Source organism: Podarcis filfolensis, assembly GCF_964270895.1.
Source record: "Podarcis filfolensis genome assembly, chromosome: 1".
Classification (NCBI taxonomy): Eukaryota; Metazoa; Chordata; class Lepidosauria; order Squamata; family Lacertidae; genus Podarcis; species Podarcis filfolensis.
Window position 1 is genome coordinate 19,651,486 of NC_139604.1, and position 14,716 is coordinate 19,666,201.

The 14,716-nt window shown below is 41.0% G+C and overlaps 1 protein-coding gene across 6 annotated transcripts in view; it reads right to left on the reverse strand.

The window, feature by feature from the left end:
• The window catches only part of TLK1 (tousled like kinase 1), a 66,832-nt gene that overhangs the window by 10,450 nt on the left and 41,666 nt on the right, over window positions 1-14,716 (reverse strand). For all 6 annotated transcript variants that reach the window (XM_083628595.1, XM_083628597.1, XM_083628596.1 and 3 more), the window contains 10 exons: window positions 12,407-12,496; window positions 9,915-10,007; window positions 8,919-9,029; window positions 7,821-7,957; window positions 6,380-6,568; window positions 5,407-5,473; window positions 3,410-3,507; window positions 3,010-3,091; window positions 829-920; window positions 648-737 (listed from right to left, as the gene is read on the reverse strand). In XM_083628595.1, the coding sequence (XP_083484721.1) occupies window positions 648-737; window positions 829-920; window positions 3,010-3,091; window positions 3,410-3,507; window positions 5,407-5,473; window positions 6,380-6,568; window positions 7,821-7,957; window positions 8,919-9,029; window positions 9,915-10,007; window positions 12,407-12,496 (1,049 nt within the window). The remainder of the gene's footprint in view (window positions 1-647; window positions 738-828; window positions 921-3,009; window positions 3,092-3,409; window positions 3,508-5,406; window positions 5,474-6,379; window positions 6,569-7,820; window positions 7,958-8,918; window positions 9,030-9,914; window positions 10,008-12,406; window positions 12,497-14,716) is intronic.

Below are 14,716 nucleotides of genomic sequence, written 5' to 3' on the forward strand. Positions count from 1 at the left end.
TGATTTCTTAATTCTTCCAGTAAGTTTTGCTTTCCTCTTGGGAATTACAGGGGTAGAACTAGCTAAACAGTATAGAAACATATTTATGTATGCAACAACAGCTGCAAGAATGTTACTGGCCCAGAAATGGAAAAAAGACGACGAGGTCTCGATGAGAGAAGAATGGATACAAAAACTTTTTGGAATATGCACAAATGGAGAAATCACATTTTCACTTTAAAAAGAAACTGGACCAATCTACAATGGTACCTTGGTTGTAGAACTTAATCATTTCTTCGAAAACCAAGGCGCTTCTTGCACTCAATTGGAAGCCACGGAAGCAGAGTTGGATAGTCGGCTTCCGAAAAACGTTCACAAACTGGAACACTCACTTCCGGGTTTGCGGCGTTCGGGAGCCAATTTGTTCGGGAGCCAAGCCGTTCAACAACCAAGGTACCACTGTACTTGAACAATAATCAATGCCACAGCAACTAGAGAAAATACTGAGCCTCTGAGGCCAAACACCATGAAATTTAAATCATACTTATGTCCAACCAAAGATGTTCCTGAAGGGTGGTCTTAATTTCTAACTGGTGTGTGTGTGTGTGTGTGTGTGTGTGTGAGAGAGAGAGAGAGAGAGAGAGAGAGAGAGAGAGAGAGAGACTTACGTATCTGTATCCAGGGAAAAGTAGTCATAGAGTTTTACTATCCTTGGATGATCAAGTTCTTTATGTATTCTGTACTCTCTGCAGGCGTGCCTAGAAGACATAGGTAAAATAATCACGACCACCAGAACAGTTTTAATTTGTTACAAAGACCAAAAAAAAAGTGTTTTCTTGAAACGCTTACTTATGGTAGTTTTCCTTTTTCTCATCTCTCCAGCTTTTGTTGAGCTGGTGTATCTTCACAGCAGCGTATCTTTGCTCATAGAGATCAAAAGCCTGCAAGGAAGGTTGGGGGGGGGGGAAGTAGTAGAAAGAGATTTTGTAAAATACGAGTCACAGAGAACTGTATTTATTAACATTTCAATATAGCTTGAGAGTGCAATACATCATATCTGGCCCAATACTGGAAAAAAACCTTGAATTTTTAATTGACTGTTTTCTCAGAAGCTTTTCAGGAGCCAACATACGATTGCTAATGGTCTCAGAAGAGTCAGATAATTTGTCTGGCACCTTTCTAATTTTTGTTTATTTCAACAACCAGGACACTGTTCATAATCTGCCTTTGGGGCCAAATAAACTGCCCTCCCTATCACTCCCTACACATTGAGAGATGGCCTGGTTACCTGCTCTTAAACTATCTCCTAGTCTGAACATTCACTTCAAATAGAGTGATCAGTACTCGTGCATTTACTAATTCAAAATACTAAAAAGCAGTTGTCATAATGAATAAATACTGCTTATTATTAATTGGCCCACAAGCTTTTCCTTGAACGTTCCCAGATCAAATACTCAAAGCAGGTAAACATTATTTAAAATTTACAGATTTGTAACCTCCCACAGTCTATGAGAAGGCAACAAAGGCAGAACATGAATGCAACAGTCCTCTTCTGCTTTTGCTCTAAAGCAACTGGTATTCACAGGCAGCCTGGAATGAGTGTACAACTATCCTGATGGGATAGCTTGATTCTCCTTGAATTTGTCTAATCCCCTTTTTGTCACCACATCTTGTCTTGGCTCATTGCATAGTTTAAGTATCCACCATGATGTAGTATTTCCTTTTGTCTGTTCGGTGCCTCCTGTCATTCAGCTTCACTGGATAATGCTTGGTCCTCTTCTATTTTTATGAAAGAGCGTGCATAAAATCCTACAGACCTCAAATATTTTCCTGACACAACCTTTTCAAAGCCCAAACCATTGTAACCATTCCTCACAGGAGAGTTGCCCCAGCACCCTGACCATTTTGGCCACCCCTTTTCTGACTGATTCAGACTGCAGAGGAACACACACTATAATACAGTGGTACCTCGGGTTAAATACTTAATTCGTTCCGGAGGTCCGTTCTTAACCTGAAACTGTTCTTAACCTGAAGCACCACTTTAGCTAATGGAGCTTCCTGCTGCTGCGCCGCCGCTGCACAATTTCTATTCTCATCCTGAAGCAAAGTTCTTAACCTGAGGTAATATTTCTGGGTTAGTGGAGTCTGTAACCTGAAGTGTATGTAACCTGAAGCGTATGTAATCCGAGGTACCGCTGTAGCCTGGTTCATGCGATATGGTAGGTAAACCAAACTATAGTTTACCAGGATTGCGGGTTCCTGGAGAGGCCCCCACAGTCATTTTGCTCTTCCTCCTGCACTGTGGTAAGCCAAGCCAAGGCAAGGTTTGGCTTAATGCGTCATCCGAACTAGTTAAGCTCTCTCCTCGCCAGCGACAAGCTATAGACAAGGTCTGGTTTACTGCAATGTGCAGACCAAGGGCACCAGCTGCCTTCACACGTGTTCTTAGCATTCTGGGAACATGTTTCAGCAAGCTGAGCGCTCCTTCACAACCATCTCAGCACAACTGTAAGGGGTCACCAAGCTTCAGTTTCAAATAACCTGCAGTTTAGCATGTCGCTCAAACTCTAAACTGTGGTTAATCTTAACTATGTTTTGTTGAAAGTAGCTTCCCTTGTAACACTAAACCATGGGAACTCTAAACTGTTCAAACGAGGCCATATTTCTCAAGAAAAATTACACACAGTTTTCAAATGTATGTACAGATCACTTAAAGAAAAGCAGGCACCAGCTTAGAAAAGGCATTCTGCCTTCTCTATGATTATTCCAATACAGCTCTTTGCAACCCAAGCTTGAGCTGAAAGGTTTGGGTATTCTCTGGACACAGACTGACTTTTATATTTTTCTATCCAGCTACCAGTTTTTAGTTGTTCAGGAAAACCTGGAGAGGTTATTTTTATACTTTTAAGTTGATATAGTTTTGTTGTTTAAAATGTTTTTCAGTGAATTGGTTCTAGAGAGGGTCACTTATGTCGGTAGGCATACATTTAAAAAATAAATAAATATTACCAGCCAAGAAGAGGACATTACCTTATATACTTCACTAAATCCACCTCGACCAAGTAAATGAAGTAACAAATATCGCTCGTTTAACGTAGGATGATCCTTGAACCTTATTATTAAAAAAAAAGAAGGAAGAACATTGGTCAATAAGAAAGGCAAGTACTTAATTTTAATACTAATTATTTTTGTGTATACAAAAAAAGAAATACTGGAGTGCAGTGTTTCATTCTTATAATTCTGGATCATAGCAGTACTGATTCAACTTAAAATACATTCTATGTTGTTGTTGTTGTTATAAGTGTACTGCTTGTATAAAAACAAAAAACAGGTTTTGCAGAGTTGAGGCATGGATATCTGTGTGTCATTTATTTCAGAGCGAGTGAAGTGGAGAAGAGTAAGTACGCGAGATTAAAATCTAGTGCCTTACTGAGAATTATCTTCATTGTTTATTCTTTTGAGCTCTCGTATGTGAAGATTTCTAACTCTTTCCAGACGTTCAAGTTCTGCTTGTATTTCAGCTTCTTCCTGCAAATCAAAACAAATAATTTATGAAATCTCAAGGTTTGTTGGTTTGTTTACTTTTTATCCCTCTCTCAGCTGATAACCAGGGAATTGCTTGTTTCAGGATCTCAACATTTGAAAGAGAGATTGAAAGACCTACACCTAATTTCCTCCTACAAAGCCTCTAGCTGATGTATTCCATTTTTTCCTTGCAACAATGGGGGTAGTACCCAAACAAACAGTTTCATAGCTGAACAAGTTCAAAAACTTTTGTGCCTGCCTGGTCATGTAGAGGCGAATGATATGTATAAATGATATGTATGTGGAGACAGGTGATGTGTATAAAAGATAAGCAGAAAATTAGGCTACAAAACCATTGGGGGGGGATTTGTCTGAACTCTATAAAAAATGGTGATGGTGTCACCCCCTTTGGCACAGCATTCCACAAATGGGAAGGCCACCACTGAGAAGGCCTTTTCTTTTGTTGTCACCTTCCACACCTCCCTTGCAGGGGGCATATGGAAAAAGACCTCAGATTACAAATGCGGGGTTCAATTTGGTTCATGCAAAAGAACTGACTTAAATCTAGTTTCCTATGTGTTCTACTTCATATATTTTCTTAATGGTGGTGTAAATCCAATAATCTGCAAATTATTTAAATTTTCATATTTGAGAATTTATCAAATTGGCTCTTCAATAAGAAAAACCTCCTTTAAGCCAATGTATCTGGTAAAAGGTAAAGGTAAAGAGGCCCCTGACCATTAGGTCTAGTCGTGGCAGACTCTGGGGTTGCAGCGCTCATCTCACTTTATTGGCCAAGGGAGCCGGCGTACAGCTTCCGGGTCATGTGGCCAGCATGACTAAGCCGCTTCTGGCGAACCAGAGCAGCGCACGGAAACGCCGTTTACCTTCCTGCCAGAGCGGTACCTATTTATCTACTTGCACTTTGACGTGCTTTTGAACTGCTAGGTTGGCAGGAGTTGGGACAAAGCAACGGGAGCTCACCCCATTGGGGGGATTCGAACCGCCGACCTTCTGATCGGCAAGTCCTAGGCTCTGTGGTTTAACCCACAGCGCCACCCATGTCCCTAATGTATCTGGTAGAGGACATTAAATCAGTTTAGAGACTGACTATAAGGTACACACACACATACACATACACACACACACACACACACACACACACACACACAATTTGAACAAGTTATTTACATTTAAAAATAGAAGTTTGAATTTAAAGAAATATTTCACTTTTAAAAATCCATCTTTATCTACTCTCTTATGGGATAGCATTTTTCTCAGAGTTGAAAGAGCAACAAAACAGATAGCAATATTTTTCCTGAAGAATGTTCTGCTGAATAATACCTTCCTTAGCAAACTACAGGCTTCCACTGTCCAAAAAGGAGCAGTATTCTTAAAAAAGGTCAATCAAGCTGATCTTATTAACTGAACAATAAGTTTACCACTGCTAATTTTTAAGAAGTACAAGTACTGAGTATACAGTGTAGTTGTGTGTCCCAAAAATGCAGATTACTGACTTTATAATATTAACTGACACATTCTTATAGCAACTGTTAACATTACCAGCGTGTAATTTATGTATACCTTCCTACTGTCATTCAAAATGACAGCATGGAATTTAGATTAAAAACTAGACATTTAACAGAATGGCTATTTTTCATGGTATAATGCAAAATACTGAAGTTTTCACAAGCGATGCAAAATCACCATTTAAAAGTGACATACAACTTTTGACTATCTGAGCAGCTCTATATAGTATTTCAAAGCATGCTCCTGCTACAGGCATGGTTCTTTCAATCTTAAACAGCTTACTTGGATCATATCTATAACCAATGGGGTAGAGTCTATGGTTACAGTACTGTGTGATCAGAAAAAAGATCCAGTTTAAACTATTAAACATACCTTTTTGAGATGTCCTAATCTAAGCTTGAAAATTTCTTCTTGCTCATGGTATTCTGCTAGTGTTAGCCTGCAGGAATTACCATAGATAACAAACCATTTTAATCAAAAGTTGCACACAAAAAGTCACAGTACATGTTACTAAATGTTGAATGGGAAAAAACGTATTTTATTTCCGATTCATAACACAGGAAGCCAATTCCTCCAGCATCTTGTAGAATCCGCTACATTCTGAATGACCAGAAGCTTAATGTGGAACAAAATGTTCGGATACCAAAATTGTATCCACACTCCTACCTAAAAGATACAGGGAGGTATCAAAGAACAGTGCAATTCCCGTAACTCCTCTTTGGTGTTTGAATCAAACGCAGCTGATATTGCAGTATGTGCTAAATGCTATTGGTCGACAAGGCATCTTATATTAGGATGACAAAGAGATATTAGGTATTTGTAATAATGTGGGACTGCACATTTAGAATAAAGTGCAAAGTCATGTCGCATTTATAGGAACGAGCAACAGATTACACAGTGATGTTCTTAAATAGAAAGGGTATTTGATGCCAGAAGAGTCTGAATTATTGACGTCCTAGATTCAGCAAGTACCAGTCTGGGACCCAAGCTTTAGTATTCATTGGAACACCTACATATCTTACAATACTTTGCCGACTCTAAACCAAAATAAGCATCATATACAAAAATCAGTTCCCTCCCTTGTCATAACTAAAATACAGAACACAGACGGAAGGATTCGGAAATGGCCCTATAGAGCTCTGTGGGATAAAACAAGCAAGCTGCAATTAACAACACTTTTGGAAGACAAACATTATTGGAACACCCCCCAAGCCACAACACCAGGGCCACTACAAGCAGGGAGAAAGATTTAGCTTTCCAACTTTCTGAACGACTACAAACAGGTGGTTGTGGCACCATCATGACAAATACTCAATACATAATTAGAAAAGAAGTATGAACTTACAATTGTGGTAAATTGGGTCTAACAAACGGATCGTTTTCTGCTCCATTGACAGCTTTGTTTTTCCTCTGCTTAGGTTCTGAATTGGCAGAGGGCGCCTGAGAATTATTTGTAGCAGGAGGTTTTCGCTTTGCCAGAAGTTTCCTTTGCCTCTCTATATCTTCCCTTTGTTGATTTACCCACTCCTGTTGCCTGCAAAGCCAAAGCATTGTTTTAAGTTGATTTTTTATATTTTTTTTAAAAAAACGTTTTAACTCTTGTGGATTTAAGCTGATTCCCTAAAGCAGGAGTGGAGAACCTCTAGTCTGTGGGCCAAATTTGACCTGGCACAGGTCACAGGCCCCCCAATATCCTCCACATCTCCATCACGGTGTTACCCTGGTTTACAACCATAATCCGTTCCGGAGGTCCGGTTGTAAACCAAAGCAGGTTATAACCCAAGGCATGCTTTCGCCAATGAGGCCTCCGAAAAAGGGGGGGTTGTAATTAAAAAAAGGGTTGTAATCCAAAAAAAGGGACATGCACTTCTGGGTTTGACATGGTTGTAATCCAAAACGGTTGTAATCCAAAACGGTTGTAATCCAAAACGGTTGCAAACCAAGGTACCACTGTATATATAAGCCATGTTTTCTTCATTCAAATAACTGAATTACAAGACAAATAGTTCCACAGGCTTGGTTAAAAAAAGAATTTGTGCAAGACACATATAAGATGTAGAATCCAACATGCAAAGTAGTAATTTAGTTCATCAGGGTTCTCTGACATGCGGACTACACATGACATCCTTCTATTCAAATCATGAAATGAAAACACAAGAATTCTACTTTTCTTCACTCTGATTCTACCTATACACCTTCTCAGTCATTCCCTTCTCTGCCAAGTCTCTGCTAAATTATGTTACTGAGGTGACTCTTTTTTACCAGCAACTACAGACTCTCCCTCTCCTATTCCCTATTTTATGCTAGTGGAAGTGCAGTCAAGTCAACTAGGTTCTCATTTACTTGTTGCTGCTTCTTTATGGCAAACAAGCACACTAATAGCTCAAAGTACTTCATATATTGTAGATGCATGGGTCAAGCTGAGAGTCATTATCTACACAGTGTCCATGTTCTAAATGTCTGCTTTGTTTTTTTCGATATACGATATCTTTATTGTCATTGTCCCATGCAGAACAATGAAATTGAAAGACTCACTGAGAAACTCATGCAAACCTACTCATGTGTTTGCTTTCAAAATCACCAAATGTAAGAAATTCAACAGACAACTGATTAAGTCAATTCTCTACTGTATTCTGGGATTTCCTCCCCCCCCCTTCTTTTTTTTAAAAAGCCTGAATACCATGATGTGTGTAAAAAGTAATCCCAAAGCCGGCAGTTTTACATAAAAACACCCACTCCTTGGAGCTAGTAATTACGAACAATTTAAAAACACAATATTGACTAACTTCACAAGATTCTGAAATGCGAAGCCATCTGTCCACTGTTCGGTAAACGATGCGCCATGTCGAACAGTCGTAAAATGCCCAAGGCGTAATCTGTCTTGCATACTCTTCTCTCTGCTTGCCAGCTTTTCTTGTGTGCTCTAAGGAAATCAAAAATATCACCAGTTAAGTTTAGAGCCCTTCCTTCTCAGCAGCGGATTTTTGCCACAAGAAATGCAACACTGACGCTTATTTTGTTGCGTAAGGATCCAAGATACCTCCCTTCAAGGCTTCCATTTTGTGAGGGTATTGCATTTTCCTCAGCAGGGGGGGGGGGGGGAGAGAGAAGCAGCTCACCACCCACCCAGTTAGCACATCAGCTGAGATTGCTAATGCCGAGCAGAATGCAGTTGCTTGCGTATCTTTGCGAGTGCCTTACTGGTTTGTGCTTGCGGTATCAAGCAAGGCAAATACGAGAGCGCTGAAAGCTGAAACCTTCTGCTTTCTTTATTAAAGGCTCCTCCTGTTCCTGAAAAAAAGACTGTATTCTGGACAGGTTTGCTACTCTCAAAGGAGGCGAGGAAAGAGTGCTATTTCCACTTTGCATCAGAAGGGGGGAAAAACCTCTTCCAGTTTTCTAAATAGTTCCCAATTAAGCCTATTTTATAATGACTCTCCCTCATACCAGCTTGGAATTTGATCCCAGGACCCAGGGATCTATTTCTGTGTTTAAATACAGCACCATCAGGGTAGTAGTTCTTCTACCTCTTCTTACATATGACCACAACAACCTCCTCTTGTCCGTTAATTCATCTCCTTATTTCATCCTGGAGGGAAGATCTACCTATGAGACAAATCCATACATCTGCCCCCACCTTACACAGTGCCTCTCTCTTGCTGTGTGGGAATCAACCCAGAGAAGCAGTTTCCTGCACTGCTACAGTAAGAGGGGGACACAGGTATCTGACCCACCTTTACTGCTGATTGGATCGGGTTTTTACTGAAATGACACAAACTGCAGCTCATGCCATTGCAGTTTAACCTGATCTACAGGATTAGGAGGACAGAGTATTCTTCACTGTGGATACTGAACAAAAAATATATTTTAAAAATCCAACTTACTTTTTCAATCAAAAGCTTCTTGCTCATTGAAATGCATTTGTTTAATCTTTCTTTGTATTTTTCAAGTAGCTTTTGTTGTTCGTCTATTTGTCGTCGTAGGTCACAATTAGCCTAAGAATCAAATGAAATTGTATTTGTAACCAGTGGGGCCCTGCGATAAAATGCTGCAAGGCCGAAAGCTTCTGGAATAGGGTCTCAGCCGCCCTATTCCATCCTCCATCTCCATTTCTCATTTATTCTCCATCCATTCCACACACACAAACAGCATTCCAGGCTCAGTACTCATTGGCCTGTTTTGGAGTTCTCCCCAGCTTAGGCTGGGTGACACACTTGTGTCCAAATCCCAGCTATATTAAAATATTTCACTTTTCCATTCATATCTTTGGGCAACTCTCCTTTCCATCTTTGATGACATTAAAATAGCTTTCAAGTGTGAACCAGGAAGTGACCTAATGAGGTGGTACATTCTAACTTTCTTAAAATCTCTCTGTGTGTCTTCTTTCCTCCTCCTTTTCCAGCTACTCAGTTCGCCTCCCAACCTAATCATCTCCCACCATAGCTGCCAACGTTTCCCCTTTTTTAAGGGAAATTCCCTTATTCCGAATAGGATTCCTCGCAAGAAAAGGGAAAAGTTGACAGCTATGTCTCCCACCCACCTTGCTCAGTTCTATACCACTGAGTTCATAGGGCTTTTTTCCTAAAGATTTTTTGAGCCTGAACAAATCACAAATACAGGAAATGAGGAGTGCCAATTATAAATTGTATACACATAGACCCAAAGCTGTGCCTTCTCTTTCCCCAGGTATTAAAAATATAGTATCAGTCCACCCCCCACCCCCCAAAAAAGATTCCTAGAGTTTGGAGGATACAGTATTATAAGTACGTTGGTAAGCATTCTGATAGCTTAAGTCAAATGCAATACAAGTATTTTGCCATTTTAAAAGCAGTGTAAGTAACCCTATATTTCTCTCTTAATCTTACCGTTATCATACTTACCCTGAGCAAATCGTCTATACGACCTTCCTTCTTTTCCAGGTCTTGGTTTTTATTACTTTCAAGTGCAGTTAATTTCAACATTGTGAGATCAGTCTACATTAAAAAAAAAAATAGTAGAGAAGTGGAAAGCAAACATTTATCAAATTCCATCTAAGTTCCATCAGAATGCAGTCTTTCACCGTATTTTTCGCTCTATAAGACACACCAGACCATAAGACGCACCTAGTTTTTGGAGGAGGAAAACAAGAAAAAAAATATTCTGAATCCCAGAAGCCAGAACAGCAAGAGGGATTGCTGCGCAGCGAACCCTCTTGCTGTTCTGGCTTCTGGGATAGTCAAGCCTCTTCAGGGAAGGGGGAGTGTTCCTCCCGTTGCCCTGAAGAGGCTTCACACGGCTATCCCAGAAGTCAGAACAGCAAGAGGGATCACTGCTTTCGCTGCGCAGCGATCCCTCTTGCTGTTCTGACTTCTGGGATAGCTGCACAGCCTGCATTCACTCCATAAGACGCACACACATTTCCCCTTACTTTTTAGGAAGGGGAAAGTGTGTCTTATAGAGTGAAAAATACGGTAATTTACCACTAACAATCAGCTTAGGCAAAATAGTAAATACTGTCAGAAGCCTGAAGAGCGGCAGCTCTAAATTCTTCCCTTTCTTAGAAGAAGGAAATGAGCAATATGCCTTTTGTATAATCCAGACTGTGCTGAACTGGGTGCATGCATGACTCAAGAGAAGAGGCAGCACCGGTCACAGTCATGCCAGGTTGCACAAATGGCTATGCCACCTTTCTGTTTTGAGTCCTGCAAGTTAAAAGAGAAAACCATAGCGAGGAACATCTCACCTAGCACACACTTCCACTGCTTCACAAGCATTCTGGACCTAAGGGAATCTGTTAAATTGCAACACAGAGAGCCAATGTGGTGCCCACCAGGTGTTCTGAACTACAACGCCCTGTCAGAATGCAGAAGGCTGGGAGGCCAGCTGGCAAGCCCCAGCTGGACCATCTCCTTCCAGTCTTCCTGCTTCGAAGACCATTGGCAGCTGCTCCAATGTAAATCAGCGACCCGGGCTTCAAAGCCAGGGCACACTATTACCAAAGATAACTGCACACACAGAATAGGCGTGAGGCTTGTGGAAGCATACTACAAATACAGATTTATTAATCATAAATCAGGACAAAGAAACATGTCGTTTCTCTCTCTCTCATTGTCTCAGAGAGTACAGGGAAAAAGCAAAAGCTATACACAACGGAAGTTCCCAGCAAGCTGTGCTGGAATGTAAACAGACATGTGACACGCAACAATTCCACATGTCTGCTCCTTAAGGTGGAATGGAAATGTCAACATTCCCATGCTCCCTGCCTATTGCTCTTGCTGAGTGGGGTTGGTTGATGGGGGCTAGAGTTCAAAACCTAGAGGGCACTGGGTCGGTCAACTCTGTACAATTGGACTACAGTTCAGTGGTAGAACACATACTTTGGAGGAGCTAGAAACCGAACCCTTCCACAGGCAGAGATGGCTGTGAAAGAATCCCGACTAAAAGCCTCGACAGCTGCTTGCTAGTCAGTGTGGACAACACAACTAAATGGAGAAATTGTCTGAATCAGCACAAGGCAGCTTACATTCCTGTGAATTTTTAGCTTGTGTTATTTTTACGTGGGTGGCGTGGTGGTCTAAACCACAGAGCCTAGGGCTTGCCGATCAGAAGGTCGGCGGTTTGAATCCCTGCGACGGGGTGAGCTCCCGTTGCTCGGTCCCTGCTCCTGCCAACCTAGCAGTTTGAAAGCACATCAAAGTGCAAGTAGATAAATAGGTACCACTCCAGCAGGAAAGTAAACGGTGTTTCCGTGCGCTGCTCTGGTTCGCCAGAAGTGGCTTAGTCATGCTGGCCATATGACCCAGAAGCTGTCTGCAGACAAACGCCGGCTCCCTAGACCTATAGAGCAAGATAAGCGCGCAACCCCAGAGTCGTCCGTGACTGGACCTAACAGTCAGGAGTACCTTTACCTTTACACAGCCTTGATAAAGGTTACCCGCACCCTGCTTTTCCATTTTAATCTCGTTATTATGTATTTTGTGTTTTTTACCTTGCATTTTTGTGTAGTGAACTGACCTGAGATCTACGAAGGGCGGTATACAAATTTTAATAATAATGTTTTCATTTCCATCTATCAGAATCTCGAGACCTTAAATCCCAAAGCATCCGTCCTGAAACTGTACTCCATATATATATTTTTGTAATCTCCCTAGGAAGATCATGTGTTGTTATGCTGGGAATGGGTGTAAAATACAGAGAGAGAAGAATGGCTTGCTTCTACTTACTCTCAATCTTTCACTGTAACAAACACTTCAAGTTTCGCTTTAACTACGTGCCACCTTTTCTAAGCAGCAGTTACAAATCAGAACTAATGTGTATGCGTGTAGAATAATGAAACAGAATGGCTTCATGTATTTTCAGCATTAAGCATAGAATTACAATCCAGAGTGCTCACCTGAGTAATTTTAAATGACAACTGCTTTGGTTGTGAAACAGGGTGGTCCCCAAAAGATAACGCAGTAGGAGAAGGACTATTCTGTCGAACCTAAATGTGCACGGATAAAATATAAGATTTACATGTAACTGTAAAGCAGAAATAAGAACGAAGTAAATTGCTAAAATAAGGGAAACTGCCTGGTCAGACATTGTCCTCTTTCACCCTCCCTATGAAATGCTTTCACCCTCCAACCTGAAATGCTTGGAATCCACGGTAGCCAGACCATGAATAAAAACCAGCCATTTATTTCTTCTACTAAAAGGAGTAAGTACCTACAATTGGAATACACATGACTCTTCATTCTCCAGTACTAAAAGCTACACTATTCAGATCTCAAGAGGACAGAAACTTCCTCATGGTACATGAGAATATCGTCTGCAGGGAATGTTACGAAGTCACCATTTGCCTCTGCCACCAATGTCAGAACTGTCCCCAATTTATTTATTTTATAATGAACGGGGGGAAATCATTTCATGCACCTTCAGAGAAAATACCATTTCAAACGGTCTCTAAGGGGGTAGTAAGACTATCATATAAGGCAACTGCATGGATACAGCAACATAAATTGGTCTCTGAGAGACAGCACAGAACCAAGGGACCTCTGTATCTTACACCTCACCCCTTTTGCATTGGACAGGTTCAGATCCTCAGGTAGTACCAATTTATTTTTCAATAGACTTGAGACTTGTGTTTGTAAATGTGCTAATTCTTAATGGAAACATTTTTGTCCTGTATCACTATCCAAATTCTAGCAACCGGTTACTTGTCTCAGCAACTGCAGAGATTTTCCAGACAATAGGGAGGAAGGCAATTAGGGGAACCACTGGTGGCTTTTGCTGCATCTTCTAATACTTTTGGTGCACAATATTATTTCAAAGACACAAACTACAAATTACAGCTTTGGAAATTAACAGCTCTTCTTAAAAAAAATATGCTTGGAGACACTTCGTTGGTAAAGCTGTTTTAACAGGCAACAACGCATCAACTACTAGATTGTAGCTGAGACAGGGTACAGTGGTATCTCAGGTTATTTAACTCGTTCCGGAGGTCCGTTCTTAACCTGAAACTGTTCTTAACCTGAAGCACCACTTTAGCTAATGGGGCCTCCTGCTGCTACCGCACTGCCAGAGCACAATTTCTGTTCTCATCCTGAAGCAAAGTTCTTAACCCGAGGTAATATTTCTAGGTTAGCGGAGTCTGTAACCTGAAGCGTATGTAACCCAAGGTACCACTGTATGTGGAAAAATATATTTCATCCCACAAATGATCAGGGAATATTCTTCCTTTAGATGGTAATGGCTGGATACAATTTCCATACATCTGGGGAAACCTGGACACGTTCTCTTTTGTGGGGCCAGCATGAACATCTGGGTGAATTTTTACATTTTAATGGAAATGTCTGGGGGTTTTTTGGGGGGGTGTTGGCTTGGGCTCAAGCTGCTCTGCATGCCACAGTCGTGACCAACCTGAGCTGAGGCTGTCCTCTTTTTTGCTCTTCAAGATATAGCAACCCTATTCGAACGCTTCATTTCTGAAGCAACACTACACAAAAACACCAGCCTCCCTAACTGCTGTATCAGAAAGGGAACAGTTAAGCAATGGCAGACCTTACCTAGAGGTTTCTAAGAAATAATTTAATAGAACAGTCCAAGGACAAGCATGAATTGCTTCTCCCTACTATTTTGTGGGGACACAGCAGAAGGTGGCTCTCTCCCACCTCTGACGCAGACGCCTAGGAGAAGTATGGGGAAGAAAATTGCTCATGGCAGCACTGCGTCTTTGCCTGGAAAGATGTGCCCCAGACACCCCAAACCAAAATCCACTGGGGGGTGGGGGGAAGTGTCTTGAAATGTTTGGAAAAAGAGGACTGACAATCTCGCAAATATGCATAACTGAAACCCCTCTCAATTATCTTTTAGTAAAAAAAGAATTAGGAGGAAACACTCTGTTTTAAAGAAAAAGCCAACCTGTATGGGGGGGGGGTTGTTTCTGTAAACTGAATATGCCTGTGGGTTCTATATAGTTACAAGAAGGAGCAAGAGGATGGGGAGAAGAGGAAAACATTTCTTTTGTAGCATTTCCACCTTCATGTAATTGTTTTAATTCAACGGGATTCCCAAGAGCTAGCTCTTTGCCTATAGCAGAATTGAGGGAGAAATACCAAGGGAGTAATCCAGACCCACTGAAGAAACCATTGCTTCATTAGATTAAACGTGCAGAGGTATTTAACTGGAAGTGCTTCCATTTTCTCAGCTACTAGAAGATAAA